The sequence below is a fragment of the Macaca thibetana genome, chromosome X, assembly GCF_024542745.1.
Source record: "Macaca thibetana thibetana isolate TM-01 chromosome X, ASM2454274v1, whole genome shotgun sequence".
In the NCBI taxonomy this organism is placed as follows: Eukaryota; Metazoa; Chordata; class Mammalia; order Primates; family Cercopithecidae; genus Macaca; species Macaca thibetana.
In genome coordinates, this window is record NC_065598.1 from 113,724,065 (window position 1) to 113,739,251 (window position 15,187).

General features: G+C 39.9%; 1 protein-coding gene across 3 annotated transcripts in view; it reads left to right on the forward strand.

Moving 5' to 3' along the window:
- Window positions 1–15,187, forward strand: part of DOCK11 (dedicator of cytokinesis 11) — a 189,516-nt gene that overhangs the window by 105,569 nt on the left and 68,760 nt on the right. For 2 of the 3 annotated variants that reach the window (XM_050776081.1, XM_050776083.1), the window contains 8 exons: window positions 4,453–4,571; window positions 7,172–7,241; window positions 7,329–7,454; window positions 8,385–8,456; window positions 9,373–9,519; window positions 13,145–13,228; window positions 14,055–14,166; window positions 14,657–14,695. In XM_050776081.1, the coding sequence (XP_050632038.1) occupies window positions 4,453–4,571; window positions 7,172–7,241; window positions 7,329–7,454; window positions 8,385–8,456; window positions 9,373–9,519; window positions 13,145–13,228; window positions 14,055–14,166; window positions 14,657–14,695 (769 nt within the window). The remainder of the gene's footprint in view (window positions 1–4,452; window positions 4,572–7,171; window positions 7,242–7,328; window positions 7,455–8,384; window positions 8,457–9,372; window positions 9,520–13,144; window positions 13,229–14,054; window positions 14,167–14,656; window positions 14,696–15,187) is intronic. The other variant, XM_050776082.1, reaches the window with a different exon arrangement.

Here is a 15,187-nt window from a genome sequence, read left to right on the forward strand (position 1 = left end):
AGAAAATCTCTCTAGTAAAGGCACATTTGAACAGAGACCTAAAGGAAATGAGTGCCAGCCATGTGGATATCTCGGGGAGAGCTGGGAACAGAAAGTACAAAGGCCCCCAGGAGCTTGGCTTGATGTGTTCGGGGAACAGCAAGAATCCCAGTGTGGCTGGGACACAGAGTGATAGGACATTACCTCGGGGAGGTTGCTGGGAGCTTGTCAAGTAAGGCCTTATAAGCCATGGCGAGGAGTTTGAATTCACTCTGAGTGAGATAGGAAGCCTTATGGAGCTTTGGACAGAGGTGTGACATGATGTGACTTTGGTTTTTAAGGTGTCATTCTGCTTACCATATAGAAAACATACTGTTCAAGAGTAGAAGGGAGACAGTCAGTAAGTGGTGGCTATATGACTATATGTTCTTAACCATCATTAAGAAGTATTATAGGCCAGGTACAATGGCTCATGCCTGTAATCCCAGCACCTTGGGAGGCCCAGGCAGGCAGGTTGCTTGAACCCTGGAGTTCGAGACCAGCCTGATCAACATGGTGAAACCCATCTGTACAAAAAAATACAAAAATTAGCCAGGCATAGTGGCACATGTCTGTAATCCCAGCTACTTGGGAGGCTGACGTGGGAGGAGGTTGAGTCTCCAGTAAGCTGTGATCATGCCACTGCACTCCAGCCTGGGCCACAGAGCAAGACCCTGTCTCAAAAAAAAAAAAAAAAAAAAAAGGTATGATAATCATCTAACTTTTAAATCCTCTCCTCAGGTAAATGTCTAGTACCTCAATATGTATGAATGCTTTGTTAATGCTTGTTCTTCACATGGGAAAGTTTTATAAAGGTTTTGATCAAGTGGAATGGAAAAGAACATCATTTTCATATATACGGGTATTCTTAAAATGGAAAAGCGCTCGTATTTGTTTTTTTGAAGATGTGAAATTTCTGATATTTATGTGACCTACACTCTCCCTCTAGTGGCAGTCAATGAAATACCTTGTGATTTCAGAAATAGCCAAGCTCCTCTATATAACCTTAGTGCGGAAAAGGATTCTCAAGATTTTTTTTCTTCTTTCTTTTTTTGAGACAGAGTCTCGCTCTGTCGCCCAGGCTGGAGTGCAGTGGTGCAATCTCAGCTCACTGCAACCTCCGCCTCCTGGGTTAAAGTGATTCTCCTGCCTCAGCCTCCTGAGTAGCTGGGACTATAGGTGCCCGCCACCATGCCCAGCTAATTTTTTTTTTTTTTTTTTTGTATTTTTGGTAGAGATGGGGTTTCGCCATGTTGGCCAGGCTGGTCTTGAACTCCTCACCTCAGGTAATCTGCCCATCTGGGCCTCCTAAAGTGCTGGCATTACAGGTGTGAGCAACCACGTCCAGTCAAGGCTTTTTTTTGGTTTTTTTTTTAACAGATGAGGAAGCTGGGGCCCAAGTAGAGGTGACTTGCCTGTAGTCATTCAACTGGTTAGTAGCAGAACTGGGGTGAGACTATGACGAGTCCCATGTTCTTTCTACTACACCTTGCTATCTGTTGTTCCTATAAATGACATTGTTTCAAGAATTCATTTACCATCCACTTTTTGAGCTCTTCTTATATATTTAGTATTTTCCTAGTTCTTTGAGGCTTACAGAGAAGAATAATTTAGGGTTATTGTCCATAGGGGAACTTATAGTCTAACTGAAGAGACAGGACACACATAAGTTAAATGACAGTCTGTCAATAATACAATTAATAGTTCAAAGCAATATATGATGAAATGTCCAGTATGTGATACGGTGTACAAGTGCTGAGGGTTTGGTGAACTGAGGAACTACTGTAGGCTAGAGGGCTCCTGTCTTTTTTTGGGGGGAAGGGGAAGACAGAGTCTCACTCTGTTGCCCAGGCTGGAGTGCAGTGTTGCAAACTCAGCTCACTGCAACCTCTGCCTCCCGGGTTCAAGCTGTTCTCCTGCCTCAGCCTCCCGAGTAGCTGGGACTACAGACATGCACCACCATACCTGGCTAATTTTTGTATTTTTAGTGGAGATGGGGTTTCACCATGTTGGCCAGGCTGGTCTCGAACTCCTGAGCTCAAGTAATCCGCCTACCTCAGCCTCCCGAAGTGCTGGGATTGCAGGCCCGGCCTAGTTTATTATTTTATTCATTTATTCAGTAAGTCACCAAATATTTATTGATCGTGTAGTATGGGCCATACATTGTTCTGGATGCTATGAATTGAATGGGGAACAGTTTAGACAGCATACCTTTTCCAGTTGTGGTAGAGAGATTATAAGCGAGTGCCATGAAGAAAAGAGCAGGTTAATGGGATCCAACATGACCGGAAGTACACTCTACATAGAGTTGTCAGGGAAGGCCTACTGGAGGAAATGGCATTTCAAGCTGAAAGGATGAGAGGAAGACAACCTTAGGGGGTAAAGCCATGTAAACACCTTACATCAGCATGTGTGAAGGACAGAAAAATAAAAGAAAAGACCATGTAGCTATAGTACAGTGTGCATTGTTGGGGGAGGATGGCAAGTGATGGGTTTGGAGGGACAGGCAGGGTATGTCGTGGGCATGGAAGCTTATGACAGCTCTTTGTTCGCAGTAGTTTGTTTTGTTTTGTTTTTAACAACAGAAAGATGGCAATGTCTAATTTGCATTTCAAAAAGAACACTCTGGCTGTCATGTTGAGAATAAATTACAGAGGACCGCTACTGGTAGCAGGGAATGCCCATCTCTCTTTTCTACCTGGCACTATTCTATTTATCATTCACCCTTTCCCATCTCTAAGGCCTTGCCAGACATTCCCCACCCACTTGCACACTCAGTTGCACACTCAGTGGCTTCTTTGTGAATTTTGTATATCCCATGATCATGGTATTTACTGTTGATATTGCAGTTATTTAGTTCCATGCCTTTATCCCCTGTACACTGCAAACAACTTGATGGTAGAAACCATGGCCTTTATTTGTTTGGGTTTACTTTTGTTTTTGGTGTGCTTGGCTATCGGGAGTTCATTTGTTTTCCCTTTGTCGAATGAGAAAATGAATGGTTTCCCTGAAGTGGTCGTTTGTACTTGCCTTGAAAGAGTGGCCAGGATTTGGCTAAAAACTATGAACAGACACAAAGGTAGGAAAGTAAATGATATATTCAAGAACAGTGAAGAAACCAGAGATACCAGTTTGGCCTTGTAGAGAACAGTGATGATTGTTTAGGCTGAAAATGCCAGTTAGGTCTGAAATAACTTGGTCTTAATACTCTAGGCCAGGATTTCTCAATCTTGGCACTATTGACATTTTGGGGTAGAATAATTCTTTGTACATGAGGGTCTGTGTGTGCGTTATAGGATATTTAGCAGCATTGCTGGCCTCTGACCACTAGATGTCAGTATCACTCCCTGGTTGTGACCACCAAAACCGTTTCCAGACATTGCCAAATCTGTTGGGGACAAAATGGCCCCTGGTTGAGAACCACTGTCATAGGCTATGGGGAGACATCGAAAAAATCTTGGCAGGAGGTGGTCTAATGTAACGAGTATTTGAGGAAGATTAATTTAGAAATGAGAGTTGGATGTATTGAGAGTAAAGAGAAATGGTACAGAGACCTGCTAAAGAGAAAATGATTTATACTATTTTGGTTATCGATTAGAAGGTCTTGAAGACAGATTGTGGCAAGAGTCAGGGAATCTGGGAAAGAGAACTTATGAGTTTTTTAAGTACAGAGACTTGATTTATCCACCTCTCTATTTCACCTAGCACTACACATTGAATTGATATAGAAAGATGCTCAGCGAGGTTTGTTTCCTTTTTTTGGTTGACTGGTTGAGTGAGTGAATGTGGAGAGAAGGGAAGAAAGAAGAAAGAAATTGAACAACTTTCACTATTTGTATAATTTCTCTGTATATATGATCACGTTTCTTCTTTTTGATGTTCGTAGCGCACTTATCATTGGAGACAGAGTGTTAGCACTTTGAAGGAAATGTATTATAAGATTCTTAGACTGCAAATGTGCTTCCGTTTTGTAGTGGTAATGGTGTACAGCCAATTACATATAGAACCACTCTTTATTGAATTCCACTTAACTTGTCACCAGATTAACTGATGCCCACCTTCCCCTGCAAAAGATACAGAATGCCTGGGGGTTAGTAGATGCATCTCTAGTATCATCTCCAAACATGTCTGTTCCTCCCCACTGCCCCAGGCAATTGAGTGTTGGTTTACCAGGAGTCAGTTGTCAATTTTCCAAAAACTGTTTATCCAAATTATACTTATTACCTTTAGTATTTAACATGAAATAAAATCTGAGTGCCAAATAGAGGTGTGGATTAATTAACAAAAAGCCCCCATCCCATGGAAAGCTCACTTTTAATTGAACTTATACGCTAGTCAATGTATTTCTCATTACTTAATTTTTTTGTTGTTTCACATGTGCAAATTTTATCATATTTCTGTTTGTTTTCATAACTAATAATGACTTAATTTTAGTGTTTGCATGCCATGGAGATCCAAGTCATGATACAGTTTCTGCCTGTAATTCTTATGCAACTCTTCCGAGTTCTCACAAATATGACTCATGAAGATGACGTTCCTATCAACTGCACCATGTGAGTTTCGGTGTTATAATACCAAGATGCTGTTTGAAATCTTTCTTATCTTTTAATAGAGGTATTCATTACTAGAAACTTCCCTCTTAGAACTGCTGTTGCTGCATTCCGTAGGTTTTGGTATGTTGTGTTTTCATTGTCATTTGTCTCAAGATATTATAAATTTTCCCTTTTCTTTTTTGACTCAGGAACATGTTTAATTTCCACCTATTTTGAATTTTCCACGGTTTCTCCTGTGATTGATTTCTAGTTTCATTCCATTGTGGTTGGAAACAACATTTGATATGATTTCAGTCTTCTTAAAATTCTTAACGCTTGGTGTGTGGCCTAACATATATGGTCTAGCCTAGAGACGATTCTGTGTGTTCATGAAAAGAATGGATATTCTGTTGCTGTTGGATGGAATGTTCTGTATATGTCTGTTAGGTCTATTTGGTCTAAGTGTAGTTCGAGTCCAATATTTCCTTATTACTTTTCTGTCTGGTTGATCTGTCCGTTGTTGAAAGTGGGATATTGAAGTCCTCTATTTTTATATTGCAATATATTTCTCCTTTCATGTTCATTAATATTTGCTTTATGTATTTAAAAAGATAAATATCTAAGTCCCAATTGAACTTTCTCCAATTATGTAAATGTTCTACACTTGTGTTGTTCAGTATAGCAGCCACCAGCCACATGTGGCTATTGAGCACTTCAGCTGGGGCTGGTTCAGCTGAGGAACAGAATTTTTTTTTTTTTTTGAGATGGAATTTCGCTCTTGTTGCCCCAGCTGTAGTGCAATGGAGCAATCTCGGCTCACTGCAGCCTTTGCCTCCTGGGTTCAAGCGATTCTTCTGCCTCAGCTTCCCGAGTAGCTGGAATTACAGGCGCCTGCCACCATGCCCGGCTAATTTTGTATGTTTAGTAGAGATGGGGGTTTCACCCTGTTGGCCAGGCTGGTCTCAAACTCCTGATCTCAGGCGATCCACCCACCTCGGCCTCCCAAAGTGCTGGGATTACAGGCGTGAGCCACTGCGCCCTGCAGGAACCGAATTTTTAATTGTGTTTAATTTTAATTTTAATCAATTTAAATAGACACAGGTGACTAGGGATGTATATTTAACAGAATGTGGCCCTAAGCCATCAATTTTTACTTGAAAGAATAAGGAAGTATTATTTTTATATGAAAACAAACAAGGATGTATTGTAGAGTAGAATGCACAATACACCTGAATTTTGAAATCAAAACAGGATACTTAAATTGTGGGCTGAGTGCTGGAAGTTTCTTGCTTTGCTGCCTCTGCTGTTGCCACAACCTCTTCCACCAGACCTCACACCACAGCCGCACACCATTTGCGTGCATTGCTGCTGTTGGGGATAGTGTGGTTGAAAATGGAAGAAACTTTAGGCCAGTGGTTTTCAAAACATGGTTCCCATACCAGTAGCATCAGTATCACCTGGGAATTTAGTAAAATTGTTAATCATTGAGCTTCACTCCAGACCTACAAAATCAGAAACTCTGGGAGAAGGGCTGAGCAATGGAGTCAAAGGACCCACCACGTGCTTCTTATATGTGCTGAACTTTGAGGACACTGCTAGTCTCTTACCCCAATTATAGTTCATATCATTACACCTGCCCCAGCTCTCCCTTTTCCCCCTGTCTGTTGACATGCTTTTCATTGCCTTTCTTTCTTTCTTTCTTTCTCTTTCTTTCTTTCTTTCTTTCTTTCTTTCTTTCTTTCTTTCTTTCTTTCTTTCTTTCTTTCTTTCTTTCTTTCTTTCTTTCTTTCTTTCTTTTTCTGTCTTTCTTTCTTTCCTTTCTTTCTTTTTCTGTCTTTCTTTCTGTCTTTCTTTTCTTTTCTTTCTTTCTGTCTTTCTTTTCTTTTCTTTCTTTCTGTCTGTCTTTCTCGCTCTCTCTCTCTCTCCTCCTTTTTTTTTTTTTTTTTTTTTTTTTTTAGGTGGAGTCTCGCTCTGTCACTCAGGCTGGAGTGCTGTGGTGCAATCTTGGCTCACTGCCACCTCTGCCTCCCGGATTCAAGCGATTCTCCTACCTCAGCCTCCCAAGTAGCTGGGATTACAGGTGCCCGCCACCACACCCAGCTAATTTTTGTATTTTTAGTAGAGGCGGGGTTTCACTGTGTTGGCCAGGCTGATCTCAAACTCCTGACCTCATGATCCACCCGCCTTGGCCACCCAAAGTGCTGGGATTACAAGCATGAGCCACCGTGCCGGGCCTTCATTGTGTCTTTCTATTCTCTTCCTTTTATTCTCACTAGAGGGTATCTCAATATTTATCTAATTTGAAGTCTTTTACTGCATAGTAGCTACCACCATGCTTCAGGCACATACAGAGATTTAGAAACAGACGTCACATCTGGGGGGTTGTCAAATTAAATATCCTTCTTTTGAACTAGGAAATATATTTTATAAGACCCGAGCATGATAGATGCTGAAATCTTTCGTACACCTAAACTATCACCATTATATTTAATGCAGTCATCTCACTTTTAATTATTTAGGCAGTGTTAGATGTTTTGGGGGCTACACATGACAATCTTAAGAATCAAAATATGGTAATTCATTATAGTATGACATGCTGACTCTTGTGAATGTCGTTTCAGGGTTCTCTTACATATTGTATCAAAGTGCCACGAAGAAGGCTTGGATAGTTATTTAAGATCATTCATAAAGGTTTGTGGAGTAAAGTTTCTTTCTGAGCAATTTGTTTTATGTGACAGTTTTGTCTTACAGTTCATTTTTTTGTTTGTTTATTTGTAGTATAGCTTCCGACCTGAAAAACCGAGTGCTCCTCAGGCCCAGCTGATACATGAAACCCTGGCTACTACGATGATAGCTATATTGAAACAGTCTGCAGATTTTTTATCAATAAACAAATTGCTAAAGGTGCGAACACAGGACACAACAAGGAACGAAAGCAGCCATAGACACACTTTTTTTTGATACCCTCCCGTTTCGCTTCTAGTCTTTCATCAGTTTCACATGTGACCCGTCCTCTCCCCACCACTTTGCCCATGCATCCTTTTCCTGAAGTTCTCCACAGAACCTTCTTCACCCCAGCTACCCACCCCCTGCCCTCATTTAAATGTGTAAAAGAAAGACTTTTGGATCAGATAGACCTGAGTTAGAATCCTGTATCCGTCACAAAATAGTTTTGTGACCTGGGGCCAGTTATTTAGCATTTCTGAGCCTCCAAATCCTCATTGCTAAAATATAAGTAAAGCATTCAACACATGGTTCCTGGCACATCGTAGGCACTCAAGAAATTATAGCTGTTATTATTGTCATTATTTTTATTACTTCTTTTATTAATGGTAGAATTTCGAGTATCTTGGAGTATATCTGATTGAGGCTTCTCTCTACTCTTCAAGTTATATGACGTAGGCAAACATCTAGGCTACTTAGGCTGCACAAATGTCACATCAAAGGCAGGGTTGGGGCCCAAGCTAGGTGCAGGTGGTAATAAGATTCATTGAGCATTTAAAAGCGGTAACAAGATAAACTAGAAGTTAGTTTGCTCTTAATACCACGTGTGGGCAATTAGAAACAATGGTGGGGATAAAATACTCCCCAGTGGGACAAAGGTTCCCATCCTTCCTTTGTATATTACCAGTCAACCCTGAAGTACAATAGTACCTTTTTGCTAAAACCATTGGCAGATATTCTGTGAGACTTTGATAGTGACTTGGGATCACTTGAAAATGTTAGTAAAATTCAAAGACAAGACCCATATTGATTTGTCAAACTTTGCTAAACTTCAAAGATTTGGTAACAGTTAAAGATTTTCTTTTCTTTTTTTTTTTTTTTTTTTTTTAGTATTCATGGTTTTTCTTTGAAATAATTGCAAAGTCGATGGCCACATACTTGTTGGAAGAGAATAAGATTAAGGTAAGTAAATTAAGGTAAAGAATAACTTTCAGTTGGCAAATGATAATTGTATATATAAGAATAATATTTGATGTAGACGAAAAAAGCTAATCTTACTCTCAGATAGCCATGCCATGCAAATCCTGTTTTATATTTAAAGGCTCTGAGTGCTTAGCTTTTTCAATGTTGCTTACAAAAACAATGGATGTATTGTGTAAATCTGAGGTCTTGCAGTTGATATGTTCTCACCATCTAATCTGCAGAGACTTTTCCACATAGATTCTTCCCTATAATCATTTGCCATGTACAACTCATTACCTTTGAATCTTTGCCTTTGTCTTATGGCTTAAAAATGTCTCTTGAGAAGACTCATTGGATTAAATCAGACATAGCATTTGCCCATGCACGTGCAGTGTTACAAACACTTTATGCACTAGATATGATCCCGGAATGTGATGTATGCAATTTGTTGTAATTTTTAATTGTTTGAAAGGTAAAACAATTTTTCTTATTCATAGGAATCATAAAGCTAAGACTTGTGAAGTACAAAATATTTACCTTATACTTAATTATTTTTTATCAGAATTTATATAATACGTTTACTGAAATTGAAGTGCATGCATACTTTGTGTGTCAGGAAAAAAGTGGAATGAAAACTGGGATTTGTCTGTAACTCAGAAGCATGATATTCCAAAGTTGGGGCAGAACAACCCATTCTTGCTGATAACCTCAGTCAGGTAGATTATTAGAGATCCAGAGAGTTCCTGTAATTATAGAGAGTCAAGTACATCTTGAACTAGTGATGTCATTTTTAGGTTGGGAGAACAATTGTACATCAGTTTTAAGATATATTTATTTGTAGAATGTGTTTGAAAGTAAAAATGGCAACTTAGACCTTTCAGAAGTCTGACTTTTTTCTGTGCCTATTTCATTTCAGCTTCCCCGAGGCCAGAGATTTCCCGAGACATATCATCATGTCTTACATTCACTGCTTCTTGCAATAATTCCCCATGTGACTATTCGGTATGCGGAGATTCCCGAAGAGTCCAGAAATGTGAACTATAGTTTGGCTAGCTTCCTGAAGGTGAGTTAAAGGCAGCTGGAATGTGGTAAGGAACTCCTCTTCATTGACAGGAAGCCCAAGAAAAAAATTAAGCACCTTCTAGAGACTCAGCTAGGTCTTCATAAGACTACTGGAAAACTTAGGTTGCTTACAAACGTTGGCTATTGTGAACAGTGCTGCAACAAACATGGGAGTGCAGATATCTCTTTGATCTACTGATTTTCTTCCTTTTGGGTATATACCTAAGAGTAGAATGTTGGATCGTATGGTAGCTGTATTTTCAGTTATTTGAGAAACCTCCATAGAAGACATTGGCATTGGCTTGTGTTCTATGTGGCGATTCAAAAATGTGAGAGGCCGGCCGGGCACAGTAGTTCACACCTGTAATCCCAGCACTTTGGGAGGCTGAGGTGGGCGGATCACATGAGGTCAGGGGTTCGAGACCAGCCTGGCCAACATGGTGAAACCCTGTCTCTACCAAAAATACAAAAATTAGCTGGGTGTGGTGGCAGGCGCCACTAGCTACTTGGGATGCTGAGGCAGGAGAATCCCTTGAACCTGGGAGGTAGAGGGTGCAGTGAGCCGAGATCACACCACTGCACTCCAGCCTGGGCAATAGAGTGAGACTCCGTCTCAAAACAAAACAAGAAAAGATGTGAGAAGCTATCTTAGTAGTCAAATTTAACTATATATACAAGATAAAGGTGATAACAGTCATACCAGAAATACAAACAAATCTGTTCTTGATAGTGGTTGTACTAATTTACATTCCCACCAATAGGGTAGGAAGGTTCCCTTTTCTCCACATCCTCACCAACACTTGTTATTGCCTCTTTTGGATAAAAGCCGTATCTTTTAGCTTAACTGATCACAGCAAATTTGTCCCCATCCCCCATTGAAATGACGAATTGATGAAATCAGAGGACACATACAGGTGGCCTAGTCAGAAGACAAGTGTTGCTTGTTGCACACAGTGTTTTTAAACATAGTTTAAATGCTTATTTAAATGGGAGCACATACTTTCTGAAATGTAGAACATTAGCTTCTTCCATGGAGTTTAAACTTGAAGTTTACTATGTAAAGGGAACAGAACAGTTTTGGTTTAGTAGCAGCATTTACTTAATTCAAGTCAGCAAACATTGGCTTGTCTTTTTTTTTTTTTGAGACTGAGTCTTGCTCTGTCGCCCAGGCTGGAGTGCAGTGGCGTGATCTCAGCTCACTTCAAGCTCCGCCTCCCGGGATCACACCATTCTCCTGCCTCAGCCTCCCGAGTAGCTGGGACTACTGGTGCCCGCCACCATGCCCAGCTAATTTTTTGTATTTTTTAGTAGAGATAGGGTTTCACCGTGTTAGCCAGGATGGTCTCGACCTCCTGACCTCGTGATCCGCCCACCTCAGCCTCCCAAAGTGCTGGAATTACAGACGTGAGCCACTGCGCCTGGCCCATTGGCTTGTCTTCTGTGTGGCAATTCAAAGATGTGAGAGGCCGTGTTAGTGGTCAAATTTGAATATATATGCAAGATAAAGGTGATAACAGTAACACCAGAAATACAGACAAAATACTATAGAAAAACTAGAAAGGGAGAGAGAGATTATGACCAGGCAGCATGAAACAAGTAGCATAGTGCAGAGTTCCCCAGGACAAGAGTTGAGCATGTTGCAGTTAGAGGGTCCCTGAGCAAAGATGAAATTTACATGTTCAAAAATTATTTAGGGACGAGTGAAAACTCATTGTGTGATGAGTTTAGGAAGTATGAAGAAAGAGCTGGAAAGGCCATCTGGTGCCAATAACAGAAGGCCTTAAATGTCAGGTTAAGGAATTTGGACTTTGATTCATATGCAATGGAGCAACACCAAATACTTCGGAGGATACTTTTCTTGCTGTTATGATAGATGAAGTGAGGAAGAGACCCGAGCCGAGTCAGGGCAACTGATTAGAAAACCAATTGTCCGCCTGGCACAATCCACTTATCTTTTAGGCTCAGCTCTTCCCTGGCCTTTCCATGCAGTCACCCCTTCTGTTGTTCATCTGTCTTTTACATAGTTCTATGGCACTTCTTATTGTACACTATGTTTTCAATATGTGATTGTCTTCACTATTAGACATGATTATGGACCATGCCTTATTCCACTTTGTATTTCTCTAGAATGTAATACATTGTCTCAAACATAGTAGATCCTCTAAATGTTTGTTGGATGCTGGAATAAATAAATATGAGCCTAACTCAGTAATCCAGATGACAGGTGATGAGGGTCTGACCCTGGGCAGTGGCAGCAGAAGTGGAAAGGAGAGTATGAGATGCAAGATGCAGGTAGCTGGTTAATCAAATATTGAATTATTTGGATTTCACAGAAATATTGTAGGCACTATGAAGGATATAAAGGAAAAGATCATTCTTATTGTCCAATCTAGGTGAGATGACAGGAAAATAGTAAAATACAAGCTAATACTGAATAAAGTGTTTGAAGGGATCCATGGACCAATGTAGTTAAGGAAGATGGGATTTCATGAGAACCTTAAAGAATGAACAAGATCAGATAGAAGTAGCGATAGACTTGCTAGGTGTGGCATGAGTCAAAGACCTAGAGGTGGGAATACACAGTGCATCTCGAGGGGATAATAAGTGAAGGATGGCTGAGCATGCTGGTGCCCGCCTTAGTCCCAGCTACTTGGGAGACTGAGGCAGGAGGATTGTTTGAGGCTGTAGTGCGCTATGACTGTGCTACTACACTCCAGCCTGAGTGACAGAGCAAGACTCTGCCTGTCTCTCTTTCTCTCTGTTTTTTTTTTTTTTTTTATGTTTTGAGACACAGTCAAAGGAAGTCAATGAGATCTGTTGGCAAATGAAGCTGGACAAGTAAGTTGGGACAAGATTGTGAGTGTTCTTGAATGCCAAGCTAAGGAGTTTGAAATTATATTAGAGACGATAGGGAACTATTGGAAGCTTTGGGGCAGGAAAATGACACGATTAGAGCTGGGACTTAGAGGTTAATCTGGAAGCAGATGGATGGAGACATGAGAGACATGAAGACTGAGGAGGTTAACTACAGTTTTTCAGTTGCAAGGTAGTGAGAGCCTTAACTAGGAGAATGACAGCAGGCAAATATGAATAACTTAGGGCTGTCACAGAGAAGGGAGGTTTTACGCCTTGACTTCACTGAACACAAAAACCCTTTTGGTCTGAATTATTAATATTTACATAGGCAAGTCTGACTTTCATCAGCTAACAGACTACCTTACACTTCCCTTCGGAAGTGGGAGTTGACCAAAATGAGGTCAACTCACTTGGGCTTTGGGAGTTGACCAAAATGAGGAAGTGTAGCTGAATAGATTACAGATATGTATGTGTGTCTGTGTATGTATGTGTGTATATGTATAAATAAATGTGTATTTGTGTGTGTGGCTATATATACATCTTATTCTGAAAACTGTATAATTGAGGCCCTTCAGTCCCGATTCCAGTGATGCCACTTGACCTTTATCTTTTTCTTTAAGGTCACCTGAAGCTCTGACAATTATCTATAAAAACAAAAATGTCTTTCTTTTTGTGTGGAACCAATTTTGAATTTTTAAAACTTTACATTTTTTAAATTTAGACTTTTAGAATTGTGTAACTAACCCTTAGTTTTGTTTTGGTTCCTACAGCGCTGTTTGACACTAATGGATAGAGGATTTATTTTCAATTTAATAAATGACTATATATCTGGATTCAGTCCCAAAGATCCTAAGGTAAGTTATGAGGACATGATCGTAGTGGATGTCAGACATCTGAGCATAAGACCAAAAGTGACATTTATTCTCTTCTAGGGGATTAGGAACTGCTGTTTTTATTTAGGTACTTGGAGTATAGACATACTTAAAAGCAAGGAATACTGGACTGTGTTTTGGGGTCCCCAGGACCCCCCATATGTTCAATAGCTCATTCTAAGGATTCACAGACTCAACATATAGCTGTATTGATGGCTAAGATTCATGAGCGTGATATGATGAGGATACTCAGCTGAATCGGGAAAGGAAAAGACATCAAATGGGGTGGGTAGCAATCCACACGCAGCCTTTCTGAACTCTTTCCCTCCTGTGAAGGGTCTCACAGAGCACAGCCTCCTTCTAGCAGTGAAAATGCACTTGTAAGTGTGCAATATTCCTGTTCAAGGAAGGCCTGTTTAAAACTCAGAGTTGAGGGGTTTTATTGAGGGCTGATTATGTGTTGGAGGCTGGTCAAAATTCCAGACTCTCAGAAAGGAAAGCAAAGCAGGTGTTCACTATAAATCACATTGTTTGTACAAACAGTCTGAGCAGGCTGACACAGAAGGCGCAACTTATCATGTAGGGAACATTTCAAAATTTCATTTTTTAGATGCCAGCCAACAAGCAGGCCTTTTAAAGGATAGCAGTCTTGGACCTGCTATGTTAACTCTTTCCTGCACAGGTCGCATCTCAAGGTACGCTTAGAATACTAAGCACTTCTGTTGTGAAAAATAATGCGCTGTATTAAATTCTTAAAATAGCAAATGCCTACTAAATATGAGCTAATGTATCATTTCTTTCCATTTAGGTTCTGGCTGAATACAAGTTTGAATTTCTGCAAACAATTTGCAATCACGAACATTACATTCCTCTGAACTTGCCAATGGCATTTGCAAAACCTAAACTGCAGCGGGTTCAAGGCATGTATTTGCATTTTCCATCATTTGAGTTTGTTTTTTTCCATGTTTTGCTAGCGCTAGTGTAGTATAATGTTTTCTAGTTGAACCAGTCAACGTGAAGGTAAATTCAGAATTGTTACTATCTGAAGTCCTTTAATGTTTTTCTGCATTTCCTTCATAATATCAGTAATAATATTCATAGTGTGAAGAAATCAGGTGTGTTAATAGATTGCTGCTTAAACACAGATGTCAGATACAAGTGAAATTACTTTCTGTAGTAGTGTTTGGGATCTTGTATAAGACTAAATTAAGAAAAAGGCATGTAAATGCATTTCTCCTCAAAGCATCAAAAAATGTAAAGGTAGAGTAAAACAGTAACATGTTTGTGCTAAATTTATGAAATGCCTTCAGTTATCTCCATTGCTAGTTTTATTGAATGCTTTGTTGTATAGCACTATTCTTATGTTACTATGTTTTTTATTTGTCCCTTTTCTTTTCATATATTAATTAGATTTTTTTTCATTTGCGGTGGACCGTTTGACTTCAGTAGGTAGGTTTAACTCGGTTCACTCTAAATTAGCTTGCTGTTTTAGAAAACAATTGATTTGATGAATTGCTAAGATGGATGGGGGCTTTGTTTGCTTTTCAAATCCTCCCTAGCCAAGTACCCAGAAAATCTAGGAGGCAGTGTGTTTGTTTAGTTTTAAAATAAAATTGAGTGTTGCTAGAGAAATCAACTTTAAAACATCTTCCTTCAAAACACAAGTTCCTGCTGCAAGCCAGCATAGAGGTCATGAATGGGGAACTGGAAGTTACTTGTGTGTGTGTGTGTGTGTGTGTGTGTGTGTGTGTGTGTGTGTGTGTGATGGGTGTGTGTGTGTGTGTGACCTCTCTCAGGCTTTCCTCTGTCTCTTAGATGCTGTTTAATGATATCTTGGCCAGAATTCTGCAGGTGTAGATGAAACCACCTGATTGGATTTATTCAAATCACCAAAGTAACAAATTGATTACCATTTGTAAAATCTACTCACATAAAGCCACC